General features: G+C 45.0%; 1 protein-coding gene across 17 annotated transcripts in view; it reads right to left on the minus strand.

The window, feature by feature from the left end:
• herc2 (HECT and RLD domain containing E3 ubiquitin protein ligase 2) overlaps positions 1 to 24590 on the minus strand; it is a 74435-nt gene that overhangs the window by 26780 nt on the left and 23065 nt on the right. For 9 of the 17 annotated variants that reach the window (XM_080771314.1, XM_080771305.1, XM_080771315.1 and 6 more), the window contains 37 exons: positions 24361 to 24485; positions 22850 to 23028; positions 22554 to 22738; positions 21943 to 22098; positions 21588 to 21773; positions 21231 to 21407; positions 20689 to 20792; positions 20444 to 20594; positions 19719 to 19924; positions 19380 to 19512; positions 18436 to 18563; positions 17622 to 17817; positions 17117 to 17250; positions 16495 to 16671; positions 15989 to 16125; positions 14996 to 15147; positions 14199 to 14390; positions 13325 to 13512; positions 12875 to 13067; positions 12157 to 12339; positions 11656 to 11840; positions 10371 to 10518; positions 10020 to 10216; positions 8688 to 8918; positions 7998 to 8136; positions 7191 to 7337; positions 6512 to 6654; positions 5910 to 6177; positions 5474 to 5616; positions 4674 to 4772; positions 3838 to 4006; positions 2491 to 2616; positions 1952 to 2060; positions 1718 to 1857; positions 1160 to 1350; positions 559 to 664; positions 291 to 382 (listed from right to left, as the gene is read on the minus strand). In XM_080771314.1, coding sequence (XP_080627440.1) covers positions 291 to 382; positions 559 to 664; positions 1160 to 1350; positions 1718 to 1857; positions 1952 to 2060; positions 2491 to 2616; positions 3838 to 4006; positions 4674 to 4772; positions 5474 to 5616; positions 5910 to 6177; positions 6512 to 6654; positions 7191 to 7337; positions 7998 to 8136; positions 8688 to 8918; positions 10020 to 10216; positions 10371 to 10518; positions 11656 to 11840; positions 12157 to 12339; positions 12875 to 13067; positions 13325 to 13512; positions 14199 to 14390; positions 14996 to 15147; positions 15989 to 16125; positions 16495 to 16671; positions 17117 to 17250; positions 17622 to 17817; positions 18436 to 18563; positions 19380 to 19512; positions 19719 to 19924; positions 20444 to 20594; positions 20689 to 20792; positions 21231 to 21407; positions 21588 to 21773; positions 21943 to 22098; positions 22554 to 22738; positions 22850 to 23028; positions 24361 to 24485 — 5915 coding nt within the window. The remainder of the gene's footprint in view (positions 1 to 290; positions 383 to 558; positions 665 to 1159; positions 1351 to 1717; positions 1858 to 1951; positions 2061 to 2490; positions 2617 to 3837; positions 4007 to 4673; positions 4773 to 5473; positions 5617 to 5909; positions 6178 to 6511; positions 6655 to 7190; positions 7338 to 7997; positions 8137 to 8687; positions 8919 to 10019; positions 10217 to 10370; positions 10519 to 11655; positions 11841 to 12156; positions 12340 to 12874; positions 13068 to 13324; positions 13513 to 14198; positions 14391 to 14995; positions 15148 to 15988; positions 16126 to 16494; positions 16672 to 17116; positions 17251 to 17621; positions 17818 to 18435; positions 18564 to 19379; positions 19513 to 19718; positions 19925 to 20443; positions 20595 to 20688; positions 20793 to 21230; positions 21408 to 21587; positions 21774 to 21942; positions 22099 to 22553; positions 22739 to 22849; positions 23029 to 24360; positions 24486 to 24590) is intronic. The other 8 variants (XM_080771306.1, XM_080771316.1, XM_080771303.1 and 5 more) reach the window with 3 other exon arrangements.

The following is a 24590-nucleotide window of genomic DNA, read 5'->3' on the forward strand; positions in this document are numbered from 1 at the left end:
GTTTGAGCCCCGTTTGAGCTTCGTGCAATACCTCTCGTCAACCAGTAGGTGTCCTACTTGACCACATGGTCTAGAACAGTGGTTCCCAAACTTTTTCATGTCAAGGACACCCAAATTGACACTAATTAGCCCGCGGACCCCCATTTGAAGAGATATGCCAAGGACCTCTATAAGAGAAGATTTTTACGGCTCTAGCAGTGATTCTCAACCTGTTTAATTTCAAGGAAAAGAAAAAAAAACATTTCAATTCACCAAACACGTTATGGGTAAGTCCACTTCAGTCATCCTACCTCCGTGCAGTCGTTGAGGAGAGGGACAGTGGTGTCTGTGGGGTTAATGTTGATCGTCTTCAACTCAATCAGGTTGTTCAGAGAGCTGCCACCTACATAATGACAAGAAAGTCGTAATTAAATACAGAAGATAATGGTACCCTCCCACCGAGATAGCAGACAAAGTCTGTGCCAGTTCTCTTTGAGATCCACTAAAATAGACAAGTAAGTAAGAACAACAGAGTAATAGTCTGGGGGATTATGAACGCAAAACCCCTCGATTCCTTACCTGAAACGACCACCAGCGATGGCATGTAGCTGCTGTCCGCAGGATCCACGACCATCTTCAGCTTGTGGACCAGAACATCTGGGAAGAGCTCCAGACGAATCCAGTGCTGCAGAGAAAACGGGATGACAGCACTCTTAACCACTTAAACAACTACTGTATATAGTTAGGATCTCCAGCGGTCTATATACCCTCTCTCTTTCTCTCTGCACAAAAGAAAAGCCCTTTATACAGTATGATGGTCAGCTTAGATTAAACCCTGATGCAAAAAGGTACTACAGTATACAATGTACGTATAGACAGACAGCATTCATTTCCTTACACATCAGTGGCGTTTGTTTTGTGTGATTAATCAGAACTAAAATATTACGCAGCGATAATGGAATATGGGAAACTGTGATTAAGGCCTGTATGAATGAACCATCAACTATGAGAACAGTTTTCATGCCAGCATCGTTTATTTGCCAAGCCATCAGTGTATAATGACCTTAAGTAGTACTGTACAACATCGTTCTCCTAGGTCAGTGGTAGGTCAAAGTGACCAGGGGTTCCAGAGGGTCCACAATGTTTGAGAACAACTGCCCTAGGCGTCTGAGTGTCCTACCTTTCCCTGGGAGCCAGAGGATTGCCAGCATTGGTCGCTGCAGTCAATGAGGCGCGAGGCCTGGTTGATGGAGGAAGACACGTTGAGGCTCTTGACGGCACGTGACCATTCGTCGATCAGCATGCCACGCTGGCTGCTGTGGTGCTTCTTCAGCTGCTTCCCCGAGCGGCCGCAGAACGTCGGAGACTGGCCTGGTGGTGGAGAAATGACAGGGTTGGAAACATTTTCAAAGATTTCAAAGGATGCCAAATATAGAAAATCTACATGCTTGCATCACAATGTGACACTTACAGAAGATATGCATCATACGACCAAGTACAGGCACCCATTTAGGCTTGAGGCCGATTCTAAAAACGCCTCTAAATCCTGACCTAAGTTTTCTGAAAGTGGTTAAGTGGTTAGCAATAGCAACAGCATCAGCCTAACACATACTGTACTGTAGCTCCGGATGAAACATTTCTTTGCAGATTGCTTTTTCATACATTTTGGCCTTCCTTCTATATTCTACCACTTATCATCCGACACGGTTCAAGCAGTTTCAGTAAACATGTGACCCACCTGGCTCGTTTATTCTCCCGAAGGAATGCCGGGTGTTGTGTTTGCGTGTCTTGAAGCAGTTTTCGCAGAAGTCGAAGTCGTCGCAGTTCCTGCATTTGAACCGGGGGCCGTTGATGGGGAACATTTGGCATCCGTCGCACCTGATGACAACAAGGTGACTGGATTTCAACAGACAGAACATGGTGGTTAATGGGTGAACCATATGAATGAAGGGACTTTGATAGACACTCCTACCTGACTCCAGGGTGAACGCTTGGCACCAGCTCCATCTCTGACAGCAGTCCAGTCCAGTGGGACTGCTGGGGGAAGTCCACAATCACATCCTTCCCATTGGCACTGAAAGCTAAACCCAATCAAACCATCATAAGAAATACTTTGTTTTAGTCACAGGCACAGCTTGGAACAAAAATGTATCCTTGAAATCTGAAAATCCACCCTCTACGAGGCATTGGGCGAATTAATTAACATCTTATTCAGAAAAGTTGTGGGTACTGTCGATTGATTCTTTCTATCTTTTATTTTTTGTTTGTTTAAATCCATCTGCAATGTTTCTGTAGAATTAGAAATGACAGTTTGTCTAAATAAAAACATCAATACAAAAACTAAATTAAACAGTCAAGTTAAACCTACCAATTCAGTTCTATCAGCATTTATAGCTCTAAAAAGATAATACAGTCATGTACCATTTTTCTCATCATACAAATTGACGACAGATAAAATAGTATAGCATACCCGGTTCTTAAACGCTGCAAAGCAACATGGGTTTACGGTACCTTTCACAACTCCCACGCTCCTGTGCGTCACAGAGCCCCACTTGTACTTTGGCGTCGTCACTGTTGGTTTCACCCTCACTTTGTCACCGATCTTGATGTGTGACGGGGAACTTTGTGGTGGGAATCCTGGAGGAATGCAATCACTTGTGATTCAAAAGGGCAAGTGACCTTCAGAGGCATTCAATTAAAAAAACGACCATTCAGGGACTATTCAGGGAAGACACGACGTATAGGTTAGGACCTTAGAGTATATATGAATGGAGACGGCACCGGATTTCTCCTCCCAACCACTTGCATTAAGTTGCTCAAAAGCGCATGAGGCGATTTTCACTCCTTCCGGGTAGGAACAGAGTGCATTCTGGGATGGATTGGACCCATATCGTGAACATTGACTATCATTGCACGCGTTCACGTGCATTCACGTATGAAAAAGAGTTCACATGTCATCATGAACGTGCGCAATGATAGTCAACGTAACGTGTAAACCAAGTCCACACCCACAACACCAGAGGGAGTGCAACAAACCATGTACAACCCAGATTCGGCACAAACAAGGGACTAAATTATTTTCGCTCCTATGCCACCAAAATGTGGAACGCCCTACCAACAGTCATTAAGACATGTTAATCCCTTGACTCCTTCAAAACCGCTCTCAAAGGGCAACTACGGACGGCTGGTCCCCGTAAAATCTGAACCACTATGTCCATTTCGCCTCAGGGTTTCCTCCGGGTGCCGTCTCTATTCATATATACTCTAAGGTTAGGACAGATTCAAAAGTCATGTTTTCTAATCCCATATCGTCGCCGCCAGGCGCAAGGAAACCAAGGGTTTTTGGACCTGAAAGAATGACCTGCGTTCCAGTATATCCAATTTACTATTTTCTTGTTAATACTTTTCATTGGTTAAATAAAACCATGTATGTATCATGTATGTTTTGTAATAATAATCGAATCGAAGTAAATAAAGTTGTCAAATAATTGTAGTGGAGAAAAAGCCATTTGCCACTGAAATGCAGTAAAGTAGAAGTAAAAGTAAGGATGCACCGAAAGGGAAATTCTTGGCCGAAACCGAATATAGGAAACAGTCGGCCGTAAACCGAATATCCGAATATGATTAATATAATATATATTTTTTCCTACCATTGCTGTCAATAAATGGCAAAACTTAACGAAACCGAATAGGCCGAAAATGCATTTTGAGCCATTTTCCGAATATTTTCTGCGGCCGAATATTCGGTGCATCACTAAGTAATAGTACTGAAAATGTGATATACTCAAGTAAAGTACAAATACCTCTAAACTGTAGACAGTACTTAAGTAAATATACCCAAGTTACTTTCCTGCTTACCAAGGAGCTCAGTGTGTATGTAGCGGACCCAGTATGTGCCTCCCTTCTGCTGCCAGTCACACTGCACGTTCAGGTCGTGAAGGCCATCCCTGTCCAGCTTGATCACTTTGCCCGCGTCTCCCTCATACACCTCCTCATATGTCCGGCAGCACTTCACCATCATGCCCACCTGCACAGAGACCAGCCCAGATTGATGACAGTGACATAAGACTAGATAGCATTTTCTTCGTAATATTGTGATATGGCAAAAGTGTCGTTTTAACCCATTTTGACCTGAGATCAGATTCTAAATATGTCTTCTACATCCTGACAGTTTTCTGAAAAAGCTATGTTTCTGTTGTTGTTTTTTCTTCTTTTTTAAATTAAATTCTTAAAATCTTGTGGTAGTTTAAACTGCAATAAAACAGCTGAAAGAGTTGGCACCTTTAAAATAATTTCTGCTTTGCCTGATCGCCAATTTGAAATTGGTTCAGCTACAGTTTCCTGGTCCGTTTAGAAGCCCAGCTCCCAGGCTGGTTGCTCTTACCTGAATGTTCACTCTCACGTACTGTAGACAGCGTAGTCTTACCTGAATGTTCACTCTCACGTACTGTAGACAGCGTAGTCTTACCTGAATATTCACTCTCACGTACACAGCGTAGTCTTACCTGAATGTTCTCTCTCACGTACACAGCGTAGTCTTACCTGAATGTTCTCTCTCACATACACAGCGTAGTCTTACCTGAATGTTCTCTCTCACGTACACAGCGTAGTCTTACCTGAATGTTCTCTCTCACATACACAGCGTAGTCTTACTTGAATGTTCTCTCTCACGTACGTACACAGCGTAGTCTTACCTGAATGTTCTCTCTCACGTACACGGCGTAGTCGTCGTTGGACTGGAAGTCCGATCTCTTCTTGAACGTCTGGCTCTCCGTGACCACCGCTCCCGCGGGCTGACCACATAGGAAATATTACACATCATCTTATTTACTACAATGGGCTCTACGCACACAGGCTGAGTGAGAGGTGACATGAATGATGGGAGGTTTACGTGTATGATAGAGGGGTGGTTAAGGTCTTACCGTGGGGGTTTATGTGTATGATAGAGGGGTGGTTAAGGTCTTACTGTAGGGGTTTATGTGTATGATAGAGGGGTGGTTAAGGTCTTACTGTAGGGGTTTATGTGTATGATAGAGGGGTGGTTAAGGTCTTACCGTGGGGGTTTACGTGTATGATAGAGGGGTGGTTAAGGTCTTACCGTGGGGGTTTATGTGTATGATAGAGGGGTGGTTAAGGTCTTACTGTAGGGGTTTATGTGTATGATAGAGGGGTGGTTAAGGTCTTACCGTAGGGGTTTATGTGTATGATAGAGGGGTGGTTAAGGTCTTACCGTAGGGGTTTATGTGTATGATAGAGGGGTGGTTAAGGTCTTACCGTAGGGGTTTATGTGTATGATAGAGGGGTGGTTAAGGTCTTACCGTAGGGGTTTATGTGTATGATAGAGGGGTGGTTAAGGTCTTACCGTAGGGGTTTATGTGTATGATAGAGGGGTGGTTAAGGTCTTACCGTAGGGGTTTATGTGTATGATAGAGGGGTGGTTAAGGTCTTACCGTGGGGGTTTATGTGTATGATAGAGGGGTGGTTAAGGTCTTACCGTGGGGAAGACTGGCACCTCCTCCTCCATTTCCTCCAGCACCTCTTCATCCGAGTACTCATCTGACACAGTGTCGGCATCGGACACCTCAGTGACGTGGATGTCAGGATGGTCCAGCAGCCAACCCACCAGTGCCTCCACGCCTGCAAAGAATCATGAATGCCCATAGGCACGGAATGAGACTATATCACTGTGTAATAATGTCTTCTAGCTACTGCCTGACATAGCATGTGGTGTCACCACAAACTAGTCCTCTGATTCAAGTGCTCACATCATACATCATCATGCCGCGGCGCCATTTAGTTTTTTGTCAGGCTTTTGTCGGGCTTCGGGCTTAACATTATGGTAATGTTTAGGGTCGGGCCGAGCCTCGTGCCGACCCAGTTAGGGTAGGGCCGGGCCGGGCCATCATTTTTGGGCCTGTTGAAAACTTTACCTGGCACACCAGATGCACTGCCCGTCGTCCCAGACAGAGACTTGAGGGCAAACTCGATGTTCTTCCTCTGGAAGCCCATCTCCATTATGGAGATGACGATGGGCAGAGGGGGGATGGGGGAGGTCTTCTGCTTCTTCTGCCGGGGTGGCCTGATGTGCTGCACGGTGACAGGGGTGGTGGCCTCGCTGGAGCTGCTCTCCTCAAACAGCGGAGACGAGGGGTGCGTGGACTCTACGGCTAGGTACTGGCACACCGCCAAGGCTGCGGCCTACGCGTACAGAAACGTGCGTTAATGGTTGGTGGCGGAAGATCAAGGCTCATGTTTCATATACGTGAAGATGTTACAATATCAACAGATTGTCAACAAGTCTATGCTAAGAGAGACTCCATCTCTTTGTGTCCTTTCAAACCTGGCAATAAAGTTCCGCTCTGCGATGTGTTTTACAACATACATTTTTGAAGGCGTTGATCTCTATAGTTATTATTTTGGTGGTGGGGATACCCCTTTGTCTACGCTTGAATGTGTGTGTGTGTGTGTGTGTGTGTGTGTGTGTGTGTGTCTATAAGGATCTGATCTGGTTTGATCTGTCCCACAGACTCACCTCCAGCTCCTGCCTGTCGAAAATGGCCTTGATGGGCGAGGGCTGGGTGGCGGCAGTGAGCAGCTGCTGCAGGAGGATGAGTGGGGGCAGGGGACCCTCTGGAGACAAGTCTCCCACATCGGGAGACGACTGCACCGGGTCCTCTGTAGGACAGACACAGAACAGAGGGAACTGCTACTGCACTCACTTCTTTGCCTTTCGAGTCATCAACACAGCCGCCGCTACTTTGTAATAATTTGTCTAAAATGCCAGGGAATTTTCAAGAATCATTTCTGAGGACAATCACAGATGACAAAGTGTATGCTATCGCTTTCCATCAACTATTTGCCAGTTTTTGTAGTCAGAGAGAGAGACTTGTGCCTCCTAAACTCCTCAGCCAAACTTTCTAGAAAACTACCCGTGGTGTGCACACTGGGCAAGACCTACGCTGTAGACGGTATGGGGGTGGAAATTGCGGGATTTGAGCGGAAGTACCGCTCAAGGAAATGACGTTGACGCTTTACAAATCTGTTTACATCTCCGTGAATGTGTTCACGGTGCAAGAATTGCAGGAAACAAACTTGAGCAAGGAAATGCACTCTGCCATTTTGTTATTATCTTCTTGCCAAACTTTGTTTACGCAAGATGTACACTACAGCTTTTATTTCCCCTGACCCGGGGCGATGCTCTTGCCTCTTACCACTGGGGTTGGGTCCTGTGTCCTGAACGGCCGCCTGGGATAGGATCTGTCGGAGTTTGTCCTGGTGAGAAAGCAAGGCCCGTGCTGCCTTGAGAATGTACAGCCTGAGCTGCTGGCAGCGTAGCAAAAGGATGTCCACCTGGTCTGCTGAACACACACACACAGACACATTGGAAAGAATTACAGCAGTGTTTTGTAAACTTTGTAATTTTAAGTACCGCCATAACTCGCATTACACTGGACCCCAGCAGGCACAAGAAAGAAAGGGAGGCCTAAAAAGACATGGTGTAGGACGATAGAGAAGGAGCTCCAGTAACATCAGAGCTGGGGGACTGTAGAGAAGATGGCCAAAGACAGACGCCGGCTGGTGCCGGTGTAATAGGGATAAGTATAAGTAACTATAACTCTTACAACGGGTAAGGGTCCATTTGGAACCCCCTTTAGTTTTTAGTTTTTTTAAAGGAATCCTGGACCCCATTTTGAGAACCATTGCATTACAGCCTACGTCAGACTACAGTTTCCCCAAACAACACGTAGAAACTTGTCGTGGAGGTTATGTCAAAGAAACAAGAATGAATCGATCATTAGAGTGCATAAAACTGCCCAGGGTCACTGATGAGACACATCTCATAAATCAAGGTTTTGCTCAATGCTTTGTATATTAACATTATTAACAACATTAAGACAGAACCTCTAAACAGCCCCCAGTCCCCTGTGCACTCATCTGAGCCATCTGAGCATCCATCTGTTGTGCCAAGCAATTAAAGTAATTTGTCCTCCCCTGGGGACCAGAACATACTCCTGTACCTGTGAGAGCTCGGCTAAGGGACTTCTTCATGCGTTGTTTCTCCAGCTTACTGCCTGCTAGGTTGACCAGCTGGGCCCACACTGCCAGCATAGGCTCCGTGAAAGGCAGGTTTTGCACACTGAAGGACACGACAGGCAGCTAAATGGAAAACAAACGCATGTCATGGCATCAGTACTGAGGTCCAAATGTACTACATGAAAGGCTTAGTTATTTGTGACTCATAAATCCAGTTTACCAATGGTTCATGACTTTTAATTAAAATGATCAATATTGGAATACTGAAAATGTGTTCAATATATCTTTCAAAGACAGAACGTCTCTTTGTTGCGTCTCTCAAACCTGTGTTATTCATATGATTGTCTGCCGTAAATAAATATAGTATTAAACATGACAATAATAATGCAGTAATAATGCACAAAAACAACAACTGGTCAATAGACTCATCAGGAGAACATTTACCAAAAAGCAGATCTACAAGCTCACCACACGTTGTATCGTGACATGTTGTAAGCTTGTAGATCTGCTATTTCCGAGATTTGGTTGAGATGGAAAAAAAGGAAGGGGCAAAGTACAGACCCCTGGGGGAACTTTAGAGAAATAGCATGGAGACCTACTGAATACTACTGGTCGATAGTTTGTGATATAGCTTTTAAATTACTTTGCCCAGCTCTACGTGAACACCTGCGTACCGGTTTGAGTTGGCTAAGCAGGCACACTCGGCAGGTCCGCATCTCGTGAAACTGGACGGTGATGCGTCCTTTTGGCGTGATGCGCGTGACCGTTCCCTCTCCGTACTCCTCGTGGACCACCTGACCACCCAGCCGGAGCCGTCCATCGATGCCCCCGATCACAGCCAGCACGGCCATCAGGCTGCCCACCCTGGGTCCCTCGGACTCTGGGAAATACTCCTCCAGGAAACACTGTGAAAAGAGGAGTAATGTTAGCCTGGTTAATAAACCAGACCGAATCAGCCGTTGGCAAAAAGAAAATTGCCTGCCGGCGGATTACGGTCTGGAGAGGCTCAATTGTACGCCCATTTCCTACACCAGAGAAATGGGGCGGCCAATCGGGACACGGTATGCAATATGGGCGGGCTTTGGTACAGTGACTTTCAATGCTTGAGACCTTTGACTGACAGTAGCTCTGACCAATTGCGTCAAAGAGAAAATGTTTCAACCCCGGCGGGTTGAAACATTGGAAATGAAATGTGGAAATGAAATGAAATCCAAGCTGACACTCTTCCTTTTTTTTTTTTTTTTTTTTTTTGTCCTCCTGAAATGTACCACCTGAAGTCTTACTGCCTTGTCTGTCCCTGTTTGAGTGTGGACTCGATGTCTGTAGAAAAAGGACTATACTATACAGAGACATTGGAGATGGTGCCGCATGGAGGGGGGATGAGGGAGGGAAGAGGGGTGGGGAAAAAAGGAAAAGAAGAAAATCTTGGGAAATGCTCTTGTGTCATTTTGTTGAAATGATGTATGTACTACAATGCACTTTCCATTGCGGTCCGTGCGATATTAGTCTGGTTTATTAACCAGGCTAGAGTAATGTATCCATTACACTGACTGAACTCTTATACTGCTCCAAAGATTAACAGAACACTATATATATATACAGTACATCATACACTCACTAAAACTGCAACAAAATTCCTTTGTTATTACTCTTACTAGATGTTACAAATGCTTCCTTCATCCTGACTTAACCCATTCTGACCGGGCACCCATTTTGGTGTCAGCATCATGTTATGCTTTAGCTATTGAAAAATAGCAGATCTACAAGCTCATAGCGCGCCACCGAGTGGCGCGCTACGAGCTTGTAGGTCTGCTATTTTTGAAAAATCGAAGAACGACTGACATTTTTAGAATCTGATCTCAGGTCAGAATGGGTTGATCAGACCAGTGTGTGTCCAGTGGAAACCTCGTATGAATCTGATCTCAGGTCAGAATGGGTTAAAGCACAGTTGTTCTAGTAGATACAGTTTTGTCATTTAGAGGTTTCAGTTGTGTGTCAATGCTTACAGCCTCAGACTGGCGTCCCGTCATGACGTCAGTGATGGAACTGAGCTGAGTGTTGATGTAGTCGTTGATCAGGCCGTTCCATTGGCCCAGAGAGTGAAGGGTGCGCAAGACGGCCACTATCTCCTCGGCCAGCGTGCTGCTGTGAGTGGCTGTGAGAGAGGCCTGTGGGCGGGACTTCCTCCGTCGCAGCGAACCCTCTGTGGCAGGTGGAGAGCATAAGAGCAGGAACATTTTGGCATAAGAGCGGGGAAAAAAGGAGAGGCTGTATAGACCCTTGCGGTCTAAAGTGTAAAAGGTTTAAATGGTGAATCACTCCTTTATTGTGTTATTCTATAAGGAACGTGGGCGTACCTCTGAGCAGTGGCAAGTCAGAGGAACAGGTGCTCAGCAGGCTGCCCAGGAAGCCAAACAGCTTCTCCACCAGGAACTTCATGTCCTGAGAGCGCTCCATCTTGTCCCAGGACGGCAGCACTGCCTGCAGCAGCCGTAGTGCCAGGATCTGACCAAACACACGGTGGACTAAATCAGCGATGTGTTCGTATAAAATAAATGGAACCAAATGGACTTGGTTCCATTTGTACACTCTCAAGACTTACAGATCCATTAAGAGGTCCATTTGGTTCCAGTTGTATAATCTCAAGTGTTCACAGTAAAATTAACAGAAGACTTTACCATGTAGCAGAAAGGATCTTCCTCTTATTATGTATTTAGTTGTGCTACTGTATGATAAGATATGATTTATTCTCATATGTTTGTGTGTGAGATCACTGAAAGTGTTTCCATAAAAACAGCTGTGAACTAGTAAATTATGACTATATGATTATCAGCTACACTATGGCTTTATGCTAAGCATTTTTGTTGCATCCATTTTTTTGTTGTAAAGACTGGTTGTTCTTAGTAATCTTTCTGATGTAAGCCCTAGCTCTTCATGTAGTCATAAAGAGACTTCAGATGCTGTAATGACTAGGCTTCACAGCATTCATGTACCCCTCAGGTCTTCAATACAAACTTCAAATAAACCCTCAACCATGCACATCACAACTAGTTGGCTTAGCCTTGCATAAAATGATCAGGATCAACTCACATAACAGATGTCATCTCTATAGCACGTACTGTAAAGCATGTATAATGTATAGCAACATCCACAATGTGTGATGTTTCAAGATGTACATTCAAAATCTCATGTTGTTGGACTGCATGTACTGTTCAGACTTCAGTGAATACCCACTATTGATTTCTGCAAGACTGTGTAGGCAGGGTGCACTTCATTTACTGTCCTTGGGGAGGACAAAGGGCCCTTGTGGACAATCTGAAATGTAAACGTGGATGTTCTCCCACTATAGGAACACAGTCTTCCTCTGGAGAGACACTGACTGACTGCCTGCCTCACTGTCTTCTCATACATACTGTACAGTATGTTACATTTCAAGTCACCCAATTAATGGTTAACATTAATATGTTTTATATTTTCAGACTGTATAACATTTGACACAAAAAAGAGGGGCGGGGGGCAGTTAGAGGTATGCAAGTGAAAATGTTTAGAAAACCCCTTATTTTGCGCGTAAACATTAACAATCTTATGAATCACAAACTATATGGGAATGTTTTCGAACACATGATATTCTGTTAAAGCCACCTGTCTTTGCAGCGTGATGGCGTTGAAGGACTGGTGTCCCTCCACGATGCGGATCAGGAGGCTGATCCATGCGGAGGTGCTGAGGGTGCTGCACATCTGCGGATGTGCAGCAATGCTGCGGATGAATCCCAGCGTGCACCAGCTCCTGTGCTGCTCCCGAGACACCAGCCTGAAGGACGGACAGCCTGAGGAACACAAGGAGACGGACACGTTAACTTATGGTCCATCGCACACCGGAAATAGCCAACCTACAAGCACCGGACACGTCGTATGCACCACGTTGTGAGCTTGTTGGTCGGCTGTGTTCGTCATGTGAGTAAGTATGAAGTGAACTGGACTTTAGGCTCAGTTCACTTAAATCCCTAATTGCTCCACTTATTAAAAAGTGGCCACAACTCCTAATAGTAAGGATCTGTAAATGCAGAGGACAGATTTCACATACAATATGTGCAAAATACAGTGACAAATAATAACCCAATAAAGGAGTGTTGGATGTGTTACCTGACTTGTCGTTGGCTCCGCTTTCCACCAGCACTCTGAGCAGCCCACAGAGGGTGCGAGTGGCATCTGTCTGTAACACCTCTGCATAGATACCAGCGGACAGAGACAGAGTCTTCAGCAGGTTGACTGTACTGGTCAGCATCATGGCTGTGGGGTGGTTACTCTTCTCCACCGGTTCCCCTTCTGGAAAGCAGAAACAAAACTGATCAGCACTCATTCTGCCTGTTTTGTTGTGTGCTGGGTATGTGTTGCTACGTACATGTGATTACCAACTATGCATACAGGTATGTGGCCAGTTTATTTCAGGTATGATATGAACTTAGAGAAATTAGACGTTTGCCCGTGACCTAAAATACTCATTAAAGGCCTCTCTTCCTACAACCTACTACTACAGCGTCATGTCCAGGCGGTGTACCATACATCAAGCTGCCTCATGCTACAGAAACAGGAGATAAGCTCCTGACCTATATGGGCCTTATGGCTCAGGAACGTTTGGTTCCCAAGGCTACTTAGTAAGAGTCCTGGTAGTCAGACATGGTATTTACAGAATTAAGACGGCATAGAAACATAACTATTGTACTGACTGTAGCATAGGCCATACAGGATTTATACTGCTCTCAAATTCCTTGAATAATACACATTACAGTGGCAGAGGGGATAAATGGAGGGCAAATGTTGGAGTGTTAGACAAATCAATTTGTTTTGGAAATGGGCTGACCTGTGTCGTCCTCTGTGTCAGAGTCTTCTGTGGCAGGCTGGGTGGCGGGTGGTGGCTCTGCCAGTTTGAGGTCATACTTGCCCTCCTTGCCCATCCGGTAGGAGTTGGTGCTACTGGTGTCCCACTGGACTCTGATCCATCCGTCCTCGCCCAGCTCTCCGATGACCCGACCCAGCCCAGGCGCCGGTCCATCCTGTAACAAAGTCGTGTCAACTATGGCGACAAAACGTTCTCTGGAAGTGATCTCCCAATTATATCGTTCACCACTTTGGTTGTTATTATAGTTGTGTTGTGGTCTATGTCATCCACTTGAGTATATCTTGTGTGAATCTTTATCGCTGTCATTCTTTCTTATCAGTGAAAGCACTGGTCTGTTAAACAAATGCTAGTGTAGACTATTCAACATAAGCTCACTAATGCTATTCATCTACAGTTCATAATCCTACTGACCTGGTCTCCCCATTTCCAGTCCAGTCCTCTCATGACTCTGGTGCCGATCTTCATCATGGCGGCTAGCTCTGGGCCAGAGGCGGGCAGCGGGGCTGGAGCCGCCTCCTTCCTGGACTCCTCCAGGACAGTGGCGGAACCTCCATGTGCACACAGACTCAGGTCCTCCTCACTGCTGTCTGTGCTGGGACCTGAGGACAGCACAGGACAAAAAGATGGCATGAGATCCTCCTCTGGTCCTTCACAGTCAATGAGAACATACAACCGACGACGTGAAGACGTGAATATGGGTTGTGTTCTTTTTTTAAGCTGGAAAATATGCTGCATCATCGGTTGATTTGGTCTTAGTCGACCAAAGCCAGTGGTGGAAAAAGTACTTAAGTAAAAGTATCAATACTGCAACATAGAAATACTCCGTTACAAGTCAAAGTCAAAGTCCGTTACAAGGACCAAAAGTAAAAGTACTCATTGTGCAGAATGTCTCATTTCAAGTTTTCAAATGCATAACAATCTTTTGAAAATAGCAGATTTACATGCTCACAATGCGTCACATCGCATCGCAAACAAGGCTAGTCTCTGCATAATTGTATGTACAGTATGCAAGAAACAGAGTACAGTAAATCTAACTGATTAGTCAAAAAATTTACATGACTATTAGTCAGCTCTTTAGTCAAGCATATCCCTAGAATGTAATGTAATGTAATGCTGCACTAATGTGTCCAGTGTCTTGTTCGTAGAATTGTGTTAATGTCTTCTTGTTGGACTGCCACGATACGAGACGTTGAAGAAAAGGTTTTATTTATTGCCAAGTACACTTGGCAGTAAAGTGACATCTCTGTGATGTGTCTCTGTAATGTGGAGCATGCTCACTGCTCACCGATGAGTCTGAGTATGCTCTGTGTGAGGGCCAGCGTGCCAGAGTTGAGCAGCAAACTGAGGCTGTTGGCTCCGTGCTTCAGGGACAGCATGTGGATCATGGACAGGAGGAAGCGGGCTTGTGGAATGGTGCCGAGACTCGGGCCTGCCGGGTTCTCGTTGGTGATGGTCTGCAGGGGAACAGGTTGCACGCCTGGTGGTGCACGGGCAAAAAAAATCATAGTACGTACTTTAGCTCAGGTTACCTTCTGATCATACAGACATATGATAACCAGCCATGTAAATGATATGATAACCAACTACCAGTTACCAATTACCAGCTACGTACATGTGATTACCAGCTATGTATAGAGGTATGTGGCCAGTTTATTTCAGGTATGACATGAACTATTGTAGTGGTTCCCAAACCTTTTAGCGTTTTCAATGTCTTTTATCTCAAATCGTTTTTAGTTTTATTCAACGGCCGATTGCCGGCGCTGTGATAGTTGCGGTCAGGTTTTTTCTGCACCCAGCGAGAGATCAACAACCGGTCAAGACAACACACACACACACACACACCATTACGTCATCGTAACATCCGTTTATGGGTATTTGGCTCTTCAAAATAAGGGTTGAAAGGGGAAAAACCTACGTGAAAAAAACCTACATGTTAATGAATTAAATAAGTCTAGCAGGGAATGTGTTAAAAACTAAATGTAGGAAACCAAAAAATCAAGGCACCCATAAAGATCTGACCACGACCCACAAATGGGACCTGACACACTGGAACCAGTGAACTATGGCGTGCCGCGCACCCACCCAGCTCTTTGAACTTGACGCTGGCCTCCAGCAGGATGCTGCGGACGTTCTGGATGGCCCAGGAGTACAGCTTGCCGAAGGTCACCTCCAGCAGCATGCGGTTGAACGGCGGGATGAGATCCACGTCCTTCAGGCAGTCCGACAGTGGCTCGCTGCATGGCAGCCACAGATCAAACACAATAGGAAATTAATCCACCGCCACAGGTTTAAAGGTAGGTTAAGTGAGTTTCTTTGGTTTAAAAAAGTGTTAAAAAGTTCTCAAAGTACTCATTGCTATGGTGTTTTTTCAGTAACAGGAGTCTCCATGTCTCTCCAGCTTTTTATTAAACAGAAAATGCATTTTCAGATGGGGATACCAATTTTATCCAATCAGGATAGAGAACGCAGCCAGGATACAGATTAAACAAGTGGAATTGTAAATGATGACATAGAAATGAGCAGTCAAACTTGGAACTGGAACACTATAAAAAATTAAGCTGATGATGGCTACTCACTCCTGATTGGCGGAAAATGTGTTACCTACCTGAACATGTATGTTCTGTTTATTAAAGAGCCGGGCAGACAGGGAGACCCCTTTTACTGAAGGAACACTCAATAGCAATTATTACTATCAGAATAACAGAATAACAAATATCACTTACACTACCTTTAACCGACATAATGTAGCTGTAGCTGCTTTCATGTTGTTGTTAAGAGAGCTTTATTTGGTCGAGCACTGACATGCGTTAAGAGAATTTAGTTACCTAAGCTTTTGTTGAAGAATGTATGCTACATCTGAACTATGATTTGGCCATATAGCCAATTTTGCACTGACGTCCGTATTTTAGGCACATTTTCTATAGTTTCTATAATTGCTGTTGCACAAGCTTATAGCTATTTTCACTATTTTGTCATTCAACAAAGACATACAAAGTATATACTGTAAGCCAGTTTGGGTAATTAGGGTGTATGATGTACAGTAGTATGATATAATGTGAAAGCCTGTTGACATACCCGATGTTGGTCCCTTCTGGTATGACCCGCTGCCAGCCACACAGCATGGCATACTGCACCGATGGCAACAGGAAGCTCTTAGAGGCCAGCTTCAGCATGGTGTCGATACCCTCCAGCCGAACCTCCGCCCTCTCCAGCTGTGGCGGCGAGGAGAGGCAGTAATATAAACTCTGTTTGAGATCCTGTTCACTTCATTTAGAAGGCTACCACATGATGCAACCTCTAAGAAACTCCCCTCTGCGCCCAGCACTTTTCTTTGATCCTTTCGTTCCTGGAAAACTAAATGATGGATCTTTAACTAATTTCACCCTAAATCTGTGATGTGAGCAAAAAACGAACTACTACTACTACTACTACATGCATATGTATGTGTGCATATATGCTAAATGATATACCTGTATTCTAATTTCCTCTACGTGTATCTTTATTGGTTGCTCTATTGGCCCATCAACTCCTTGTGGAGTAAACTAAATGTTTCAAATGAAGTGTTTTTAGATGAATCTCACCTGTTTCAGGAGACACTTCCTCATCTTCTCCACATCGAGAGGTTCTTCTTTCAGTGCAAACTCCACTATGGTGGCCATGAGGCTGGACTGAGAGAAGATGCCCATAACACTGTGCTTCAGCCACCTGTACTTCTGAACACTGTTCACGGTGTTCATGAGAGGATGCCACTTGTCCTGCTATGGAAACACCAATACAACAATGTTAGGTTTCACAAAAACTGTAACCGTTACATTGTTCTCTAACCCATTAACATAGCAGATATACTATATAGTATAGCAGGTATAGAAGCTCATCACAGTACATACGTCACTTTGTGCCACGCTGCAAACTTGTACACCTGCTATTTTTATAATTGTATCTAATCCCTGAATGTGTCGACACCCTATGCAAGGACTAATTTATCCCCTTCCCTGACGGACAGGTGTCAGGAACCTGTTCATTAGTAAAAGAGCAATCACACCTTCAGCATTGCCTGGTGAAAAAAATCAGTCATTCATACTTTCTGTGTGCGCCATTTGCATGCCTTAAAAATAATAAGACATTTAGGAAATGAGTTGGCAAATAATGCCATTCATTGCCAACAAATAAATAAGACCCTGGAGAGAGAAAGGGAATGAGCACCTTGGGTGTTTTGCTAGTGGGTGATTTCCTGTCGCCAGACGTGGGGTTAACAGGGACATTCAGCTCCTCTCCGTTGGTCCCTTCATTCTCCAGCTTTGGCTCCTCCAAGTCAGCAGACTCTGACTTTTTAGGCACTGAAGTGAAAGGCATTCCAACTTAGTTATCGGATATTGAGATTTGGCCCATGATAATGTAACAATGTGGTCCATCTCTACTGGCAATATCCCTATAGTTACCACTCAAACCATACTGTATATTAGTTGACCCCCCATGACACGATGTGCTATATGATCTTGCGCTACCCCTTAGCCCTTATCCCTAAACGTTTTTGCCATTTTTTACTATTTTGAAAAACATTTTAAACTAGTTCAAATAGCTGATCTACAAGCTCACGTGTTGATGTAGATCGGCTAGTTGAACTATTTTTTTTAAAGTTTTGGGATAAAGGGTCACATCCCTCCTGTTTAAGCCCTACACGAAATATCATTGGGTAATGTTGGGGTACCTCTTTTTTTCCTGCGGTCCCTGATGAGTTTGCGCGTGATTCTCTTCCAGCGGGGCTGAGAACTCAGCAGCTTCAGCTTGGACACGATGGACAGGTCGTTGCTCACGGCCGGTCGCAGCTCATTGAACAGGAAGCGCAGTCGCTCGATGACCGGGGCGCACACCTCCTTATAGGAACGACCCTGCTCCTGGTGGGTCTGACCAAGCACATCAAACAACATCACTTTCAGTTGAAGTCACAGTGCAACGCCAAAATGTGCAAAACACGTTTTGTATAACTAATTTCAGTGTACTTCAAACTAGGATTTGGTCATAAAATTACACCTTGAAGTGGTAGTTGATTTGGAAGCAATTCTTTTAGCCCCAGAAACCAGAATTAAAGACCTGTGCCACCAAGTATGAAACAGTGGTGTAGCTCTGAGAGAGAGAGATCAACCAGGTGCTCAATGGAGATAAAAGGTGAGTAAAGAATGAAGATTGGTGCTTCTAGGGTCAACAGAAACCGAAACTTGAAAAAGAGCAGGGATTTTTCTTACAAAGCCATGCTACTCCTTGTATAACAAATTAGTTACACCGAACCTGGCTCCCACACGTCATTAAAGATTCAGAGGAGCAACTCGTATTGCAGCGCTGTCATCCGTAGACGTTGGACAGCTCTCAAGTCTGATCTATACATAGTCGTACTATGGTGTCCTGGGTCGAAAATAGGCAATCTACAAGCTCACAAAGTGTCATGATGTGGCGCATTGTGAGCTTGCAGATCAGGGGGGACACAGCACAAGCATAAATCAGGTGTCACACACACCGTACCGTACCTTGATTAAAGAGCACTTGGCCTGGTACACCATGCGGCACACGTCTATCACAGATTTGGGGAGGGACCTCTGCTTCCCCTGGTCCACACCCAAGGCACACTGATGGACAAGTGAGAGTGCAACATGACCTGTGACAGGAACAGATGTATAGCATGTTGTTTAGACAGTCTACACATAGAATACATTACATTACTACTACATAATAAAAACTTAAAATACAAATGTTGTATAGGTTCATTGTTTACCTGGTATCCTAGTTTCTTGAGGCACTATACTACTTACTCTCTTTGCATTTATATTTATGTGATTAATTACATTGTTTATTGTAAATTGTTCTGGATGAGAGTGTCTGCTAAATGCCTAATATTGTTCTGTTTGTGAATGAGAAAGCATGCACTTGATGTCTGCTGCATAGCTTAACAAGTCATTGTTACATGCTCACATGTGGTGGTTAAATAATTATGTACATGGAATGGTTTGTTGTTGGGGTTTTTTTCCCCAGAAGAGAACATTTTGGTTGATAAGACAACAAGATAGAGCAAAACAGTTGTGTCTTTATATATATTATTTATTTTGGGCCATCTCATGAATTCCGGTGGGCGGCGGTGGCCAAGGGGTAGAGTGGCTGGATGGTAACTGCAAGGTTGCCAGTTCGAACCTGGGCTCCCCCAAAGTTAATGTTGTGTCCTTGAGCAAGACACTGAACCCCTAATTGCTCCTGATGTGCTGGTTGGTGCCTTGCATGGTTTCCGCCGCCATCAGTGTACAATATTTGGCCCATGATGTGTGTGAATGGGTGAACGTAATGCACAATCTATTATGTAAAGCGCCTTGGATAAAGGCGCTATATAAATGCACCATTTACCATTCCACCATAGCTTAAAAAGTAAAAATGGCATTCATAAAATACAAAAAAGTGCGTGCGTAGATATACTGTAGTTTACCCAGATCTTGGTGTTTTAGCAGGCAACAGAGCAGCAGACGCCCGACCTCCTCTACGGGATGCTCCAGTGGGAAGGTGATGGGGGTGATGAGATGATACTGCTTACAACAACGCTCGATTTGGCATAGAAAGTCCTGCAGTGATGTCACAGATGAGACAATAATACACACAAAAATGTGTAAAATGCATTATGCTTGCTTGTCTACCTGACTGTAACTGCAAAGTGAAGGCAAGGGGTGTCCCGCCCTCTGCTCACAGTACAATGTATGGAAGAGATAACGTTTTCATAATCAGTTAAATTAATGAGTTCCATTAAGTGCGGCAAGTGCCACATACATACCTTCACAGTGTGGTCCTGAGTGTTGTTGTCGGCGATGGCCTGGAGGAAGGGCTGTGCGTGGTCGCTGAGGGTTATTCTACGGAAGTACAGCTTGGTCTTGTCCGGGTTGGTGGAGCTGCAGTGGTCCTCGTCCTTCTCCTCGTTGTAGTTGTAGTGGATCTGACTGGTCTGCAGGCCCCCGGAGAAGATGGACGACTGGAGCCACTCTGGGGGAGCACCAAACAGCTTACAATCAGTGGTTCCCAAACTTTTTAGCCCGTGACCCAAAACAGAAATTAGACATTCTCCCGGGACACAAACTAGTGAAAATAGGAGATCTAAATATCTGTTCCAATTTCTGGAATTTCTTAGATTTTTATTGTATTTGTTCATGAAAAAATAAATTTAATTTGGTTTTTAATTCATGAAAACTTTAGCTTTTTTGTAAATGTTTTTGAGAAGATAAGGGTCCCGCCCTGCCCTGCACACTGTCTTCACTTATAGAGCAGTAGTTTTATTAGATGACAACGTTTCGGTCTAAACGACCTTCATCAGGTATCTGGGATACCTGATACCCGACATCTAACAGACTAATTTATGTAGTTGATTATGAGATGGTTGATTTTCTGTGGCGATTCATTGATACATACATGTTTTTTTAACTTCTCGATTAAACCAAACCCAAATAAGTCAATACTCTGGATGGTGTGTACATGTAAGCCGAAAATGTCTCTTAGTGAACTCACTGGCACATTCTATCTCCATGGCGGACAGGGGGGTGCTCATGGTCAGGTAGGAGGCGTGCAGCCCCAGCAGCAGTCCCAGGTTCCTCTCTGTGTCGATGAGCGGAGAGGACAGACTGCTGAGGTCTGGGGTCGTCACGGTCTCCTGATTGGGCTAGAGATGACAAGGCAGTTAGAGAAGACGATAAACAACTTGGAGAACATGTTAGACATTTGGAACAACTCCCGAGCAGCCACAACACCCATACCTCCATGTATTGGCCAACACAGAAGGCCTGCATAGATTCCCTGGTGTCCTCGAACTGCAAGGCAGCTTCCAGTGCCACCACAGGGTCCTCTGTGGCAAACTGGGCTGTAAGGCAAACATACTAACTCTGTTAGAAGAATCGTGGCATTTAAACTTCTACACTTGTATCATCAATGTATTAGTCGAGTCTCTTCGTCTGTGCACATGTACAGTATGTATGCACGGTATGTCTGCATGTATGTCACGCTGTCCGCAAACCTGGGCTGAATCACATTACCCAACAAGGTGACGAGCCACTCAACTCATCTATGCACACACCTAGGTTTCCTTTTTGTCACAGGTGTGACTACTTCAACGTGTAAGTCAAAAGAAACGTATCCTAGGACTTTATTATTCCAATCCTATTGTACCGTGCCCCACAATATGGTGACAATTTCATTTGAGAAGCTCCCTACAGATCAGATCAAATGTCAACTGGAACCATATGATATGATAGGAGGATTTTAAACGGTTATCGCAACCAGTGAGGCCTTCAAGTCCTACCCAGGATGCTGTTCCCAGCGAGGGACTGGGACTGGGCCTGGAAGTCTTTGATGTCGTAGACCTTGCCATCGATGACGGTCCAGAAGCCGCCGTCCTTGTTGTGGTTCTCCAGGTCGGCCTTGCGGATCAGGGACACCTCCTCGTTGTTCTTGGAACTCTGTCCCGTGAAGAATGAGCCTGGAATCAGTAGAGCACATGACTAGTCACACTGTGTCATAGTCTGTGTTCTAACATAATATCTCCCCCTCTGTAGACAATATGAGCAATATAAACATACTGAAAATGAAATAGTGTGACAAAACTGACAACATTTTCAAGTCGTATCGCTCAGCTCTAGGCCTGCGTTAGGAGCTTTACCCATAATGCCCGGCCACGCCAAGTCCTCGTTGTCGTCCCTCTCGTGTCCTGGGGACAGATGATTGAAGCGGTCCAGGTGTTCAAGGAGACCAGCAAGGAGAGGGATGGAGCCCGTCTCCTGCATGAGGCCTCCATCGATGGTGAGGAGCAGGACGATGGACACCACCAGCTCAGGCAGGAGGACACCTACATGACAAGAACCAGTCATGGGTTGTGGAGCAGTGCTTCTCAAATGTTTTCAGTTAAACAATCCCCAGTTTGGTGTGCATGATTAGGCCACAGACCCCCATGAGTGTGAAAATGGAACCAAATCCATTTGGGTCCATATTGTACAACAAATATTTGAGGGAATTACCAGTCAGATCTCCTTCAATGACGCGAGACACTTCGGCAAAGTGGCGATGGCCGGCGAAGGCGATACTCGTAGCTACAGGGAGGATGTCTCCGATATGAGTACATAGCAGGGTGATGTATTTCTTCAACAGGGAGCCCACACCCAGGAGCTCTGGGTCTGTACCAAGAAAGGTGGAAGGATAACAAACACATGGAGTCATAGACATTCCTGCAAGTGGAACCCAATGGGCTATATGCCCACAGAATAACTCTTCCTACTTCCGGCAGCTTCCCTACTTCCTTCAGGTGTTACCGATGATGATACTAATGAAGTTTAATGTGCAGTGGTTCTCAAAAAAAAAAAGATTTCAAGGACCCCCATGTACACAAACACTCAGAGTCTGTGTACACTTTCAGAGTTACACACCCGCACGGGCCACTTGGAAACCATTCAAGGACACTTTGAGACCCACTGGTGTAGCAGGGTGTTTCCAGTCAGCCAACATGCACAATAGCAGCACCCTGACTCTGTTTGACCAGAATGGAACAGATCGCCTTCATTAGTCTCATCAGTAACAGCTGATTCTGGTGTCCAGAAGAGTAAATTGGATTGAAACCAGTATTGACACTCACTGTATCCATTGGTGTTCTCTGTGCCGTTGACACCCAGGTACAGCTTGCTGACCAGTAGCCTCTGGAATCGTAGCAGCAGGTCCAGAGATGCAGAGCGCTCCTTGCTGACCTGCTCTGCGTCTAAACAGTTGGAGATGCGCCGTGCAACGTCCTTCAGCCTTGCGATTGTCTGGGAGGCGATGTTCCTGCAGATGACGTCAACTCGGTTAATATCACAGCTGGCTGCGCATCGTGGCGCAGAATGTGGGTCATGAACTTGAGCATGATCAGTGTCCCGGTCAAAGATGTGTTTGTACCTCAGTAGTTGCTGCACCAGCTGCACCAGCGGCAGGCTCTGCTTGCCGGCCGACTCGTAGATCCCCGTGTTGATGAGGTCTTTGTCCAGCATGGCACGGCAGCGTTGCATGGTGGACGCATTGGCCTCCTGTTCATCTATCTCCTTCTCCTTCTGGGCCTCCTTTTTGGCTTCAATGTCCTGGTGTGAAGAGGATGATTAAAATCACATGAACCCTCAGGTCCCAGTTCTGTACATGTCATAATAATTTGTTTCTTTACATTGTCAGTCAGAATACACAGAGGGCTACAGGTATATCATGCGCCACCCCTTGACCCTAAACTTATTTGTCATGTTTTACTATTTTGAAAAACCTTTTAAAATAGTTCAAATCACCAATCTACAGGCTCACAACGTGTCGATGTAGATCAGCTAATTGAATTATTTTTAAATGTTTTTCAAAATGGCAAATACCGGTAAGTTTAAAGGGATAGTTCAGATTTTTTGAACTTAAGTTGTATGAAATACTTGCAACTGTATTAATTGATTGCCAGAGTCCCGTGGTGGGAGTTCTGCTCTGGTTTTAGTGAATATTAAGTAGTTCTGGTCATTTTGTGGGGGGCACTGGGGCCACGCAGTAAAAGTAAATTAATCCACAAAACTAACGTAATTTGTATTGTTGACCTATTTCTAAAATATTAGAGCGACTTTCGTTCAACTTTGACTCCTCCATCACATGGAACTATTCTTTGGGCGTAGTGATATGGACACAAAAAACACCTTTCCTTTACTTACCTTTACTGCATGGCCCCCAGTGCCCCCCACAAAATGACCGGAACTACTTGATATTTCACCAAAACCAGAGCAGAACTAACCTGACGCTGCCAGATCCAAGAAGCTTGCTACACAAATTTGTTTCACAGCTTATTGGGATCTGGGATCTCGGGAGCAAATTCGATGACAGGGCTGTTCCTTTTTTTCAAGATACTTGGACCGTCTGTCTATCACCGTGTGGGCGTGCAAACACAACCAATCATATTGACGAGTCTATATAGCGTCACATCCGGTTTCGCACATGTCCCGCCCTTAGCTCACGCTGATTGGTTCGAACCACGAGTGGTTCGGCGTTAGCTCAACTCCCTGAGAGATCCCAGATGGAGGCTGTGTTGGGGAACATGGTTACCCAATACCGCCCCCAACTGGCAGAGTCAGGTTAGAGCAGAACTCCCACCACGGGACTCTGGCAATCAATTAATACAGTTGCAACAACTATATTAATGGCAAGTATTTCATACAACTTAAGTAAAGAAAATCTGAACTATCCCTTTAAGGATAAGGGGTAATAAGTGGTGGCGCAAGATAGGGCCCAGAATCACTTAAGGGTGACATGATATCAGTGAGGGTCATTCTGGTGTCACTCTGTGCCACAGGCCTGTGGTTTACAACGTGATGAAACATAAGAGTCAGCGTATATGAATAAATCATGTGTGGGAGACGAGTGCAGGGCTGCGACTCATGCTCTAATGCACTGACCTGGATCTCGGCGGTGATGGCAGCGTTCAGCGCAGACTCCAGCCCTCCGTCTGCCATCAGGCTGCTGACTAACAGGTCGATCATGAAGCGACGCCCAGGGCTCACGCTCATCTCGTTTCCAGATGCTGAGGAAGACCAAGATTTAGTGGCTGCTTCGTCGCCAAGTTGTTTATGTATGAATTCATAAAGATTTTTTTATTTTTTTAATTAAATACAAAGATTTTCTTCAA

The sequence above is a fragment of the Protomyctophum bolini genome, assembly GCF_963924005.1.
Source record: "Protomyctophum bolini genome assembly, chromosome: 8".
NCBI lineage: Eukaryota > Metazoa > Chordata > Actinopteri > Myctophiformes > Myctophidae > Protomyctophum > Protomyctophum bolini.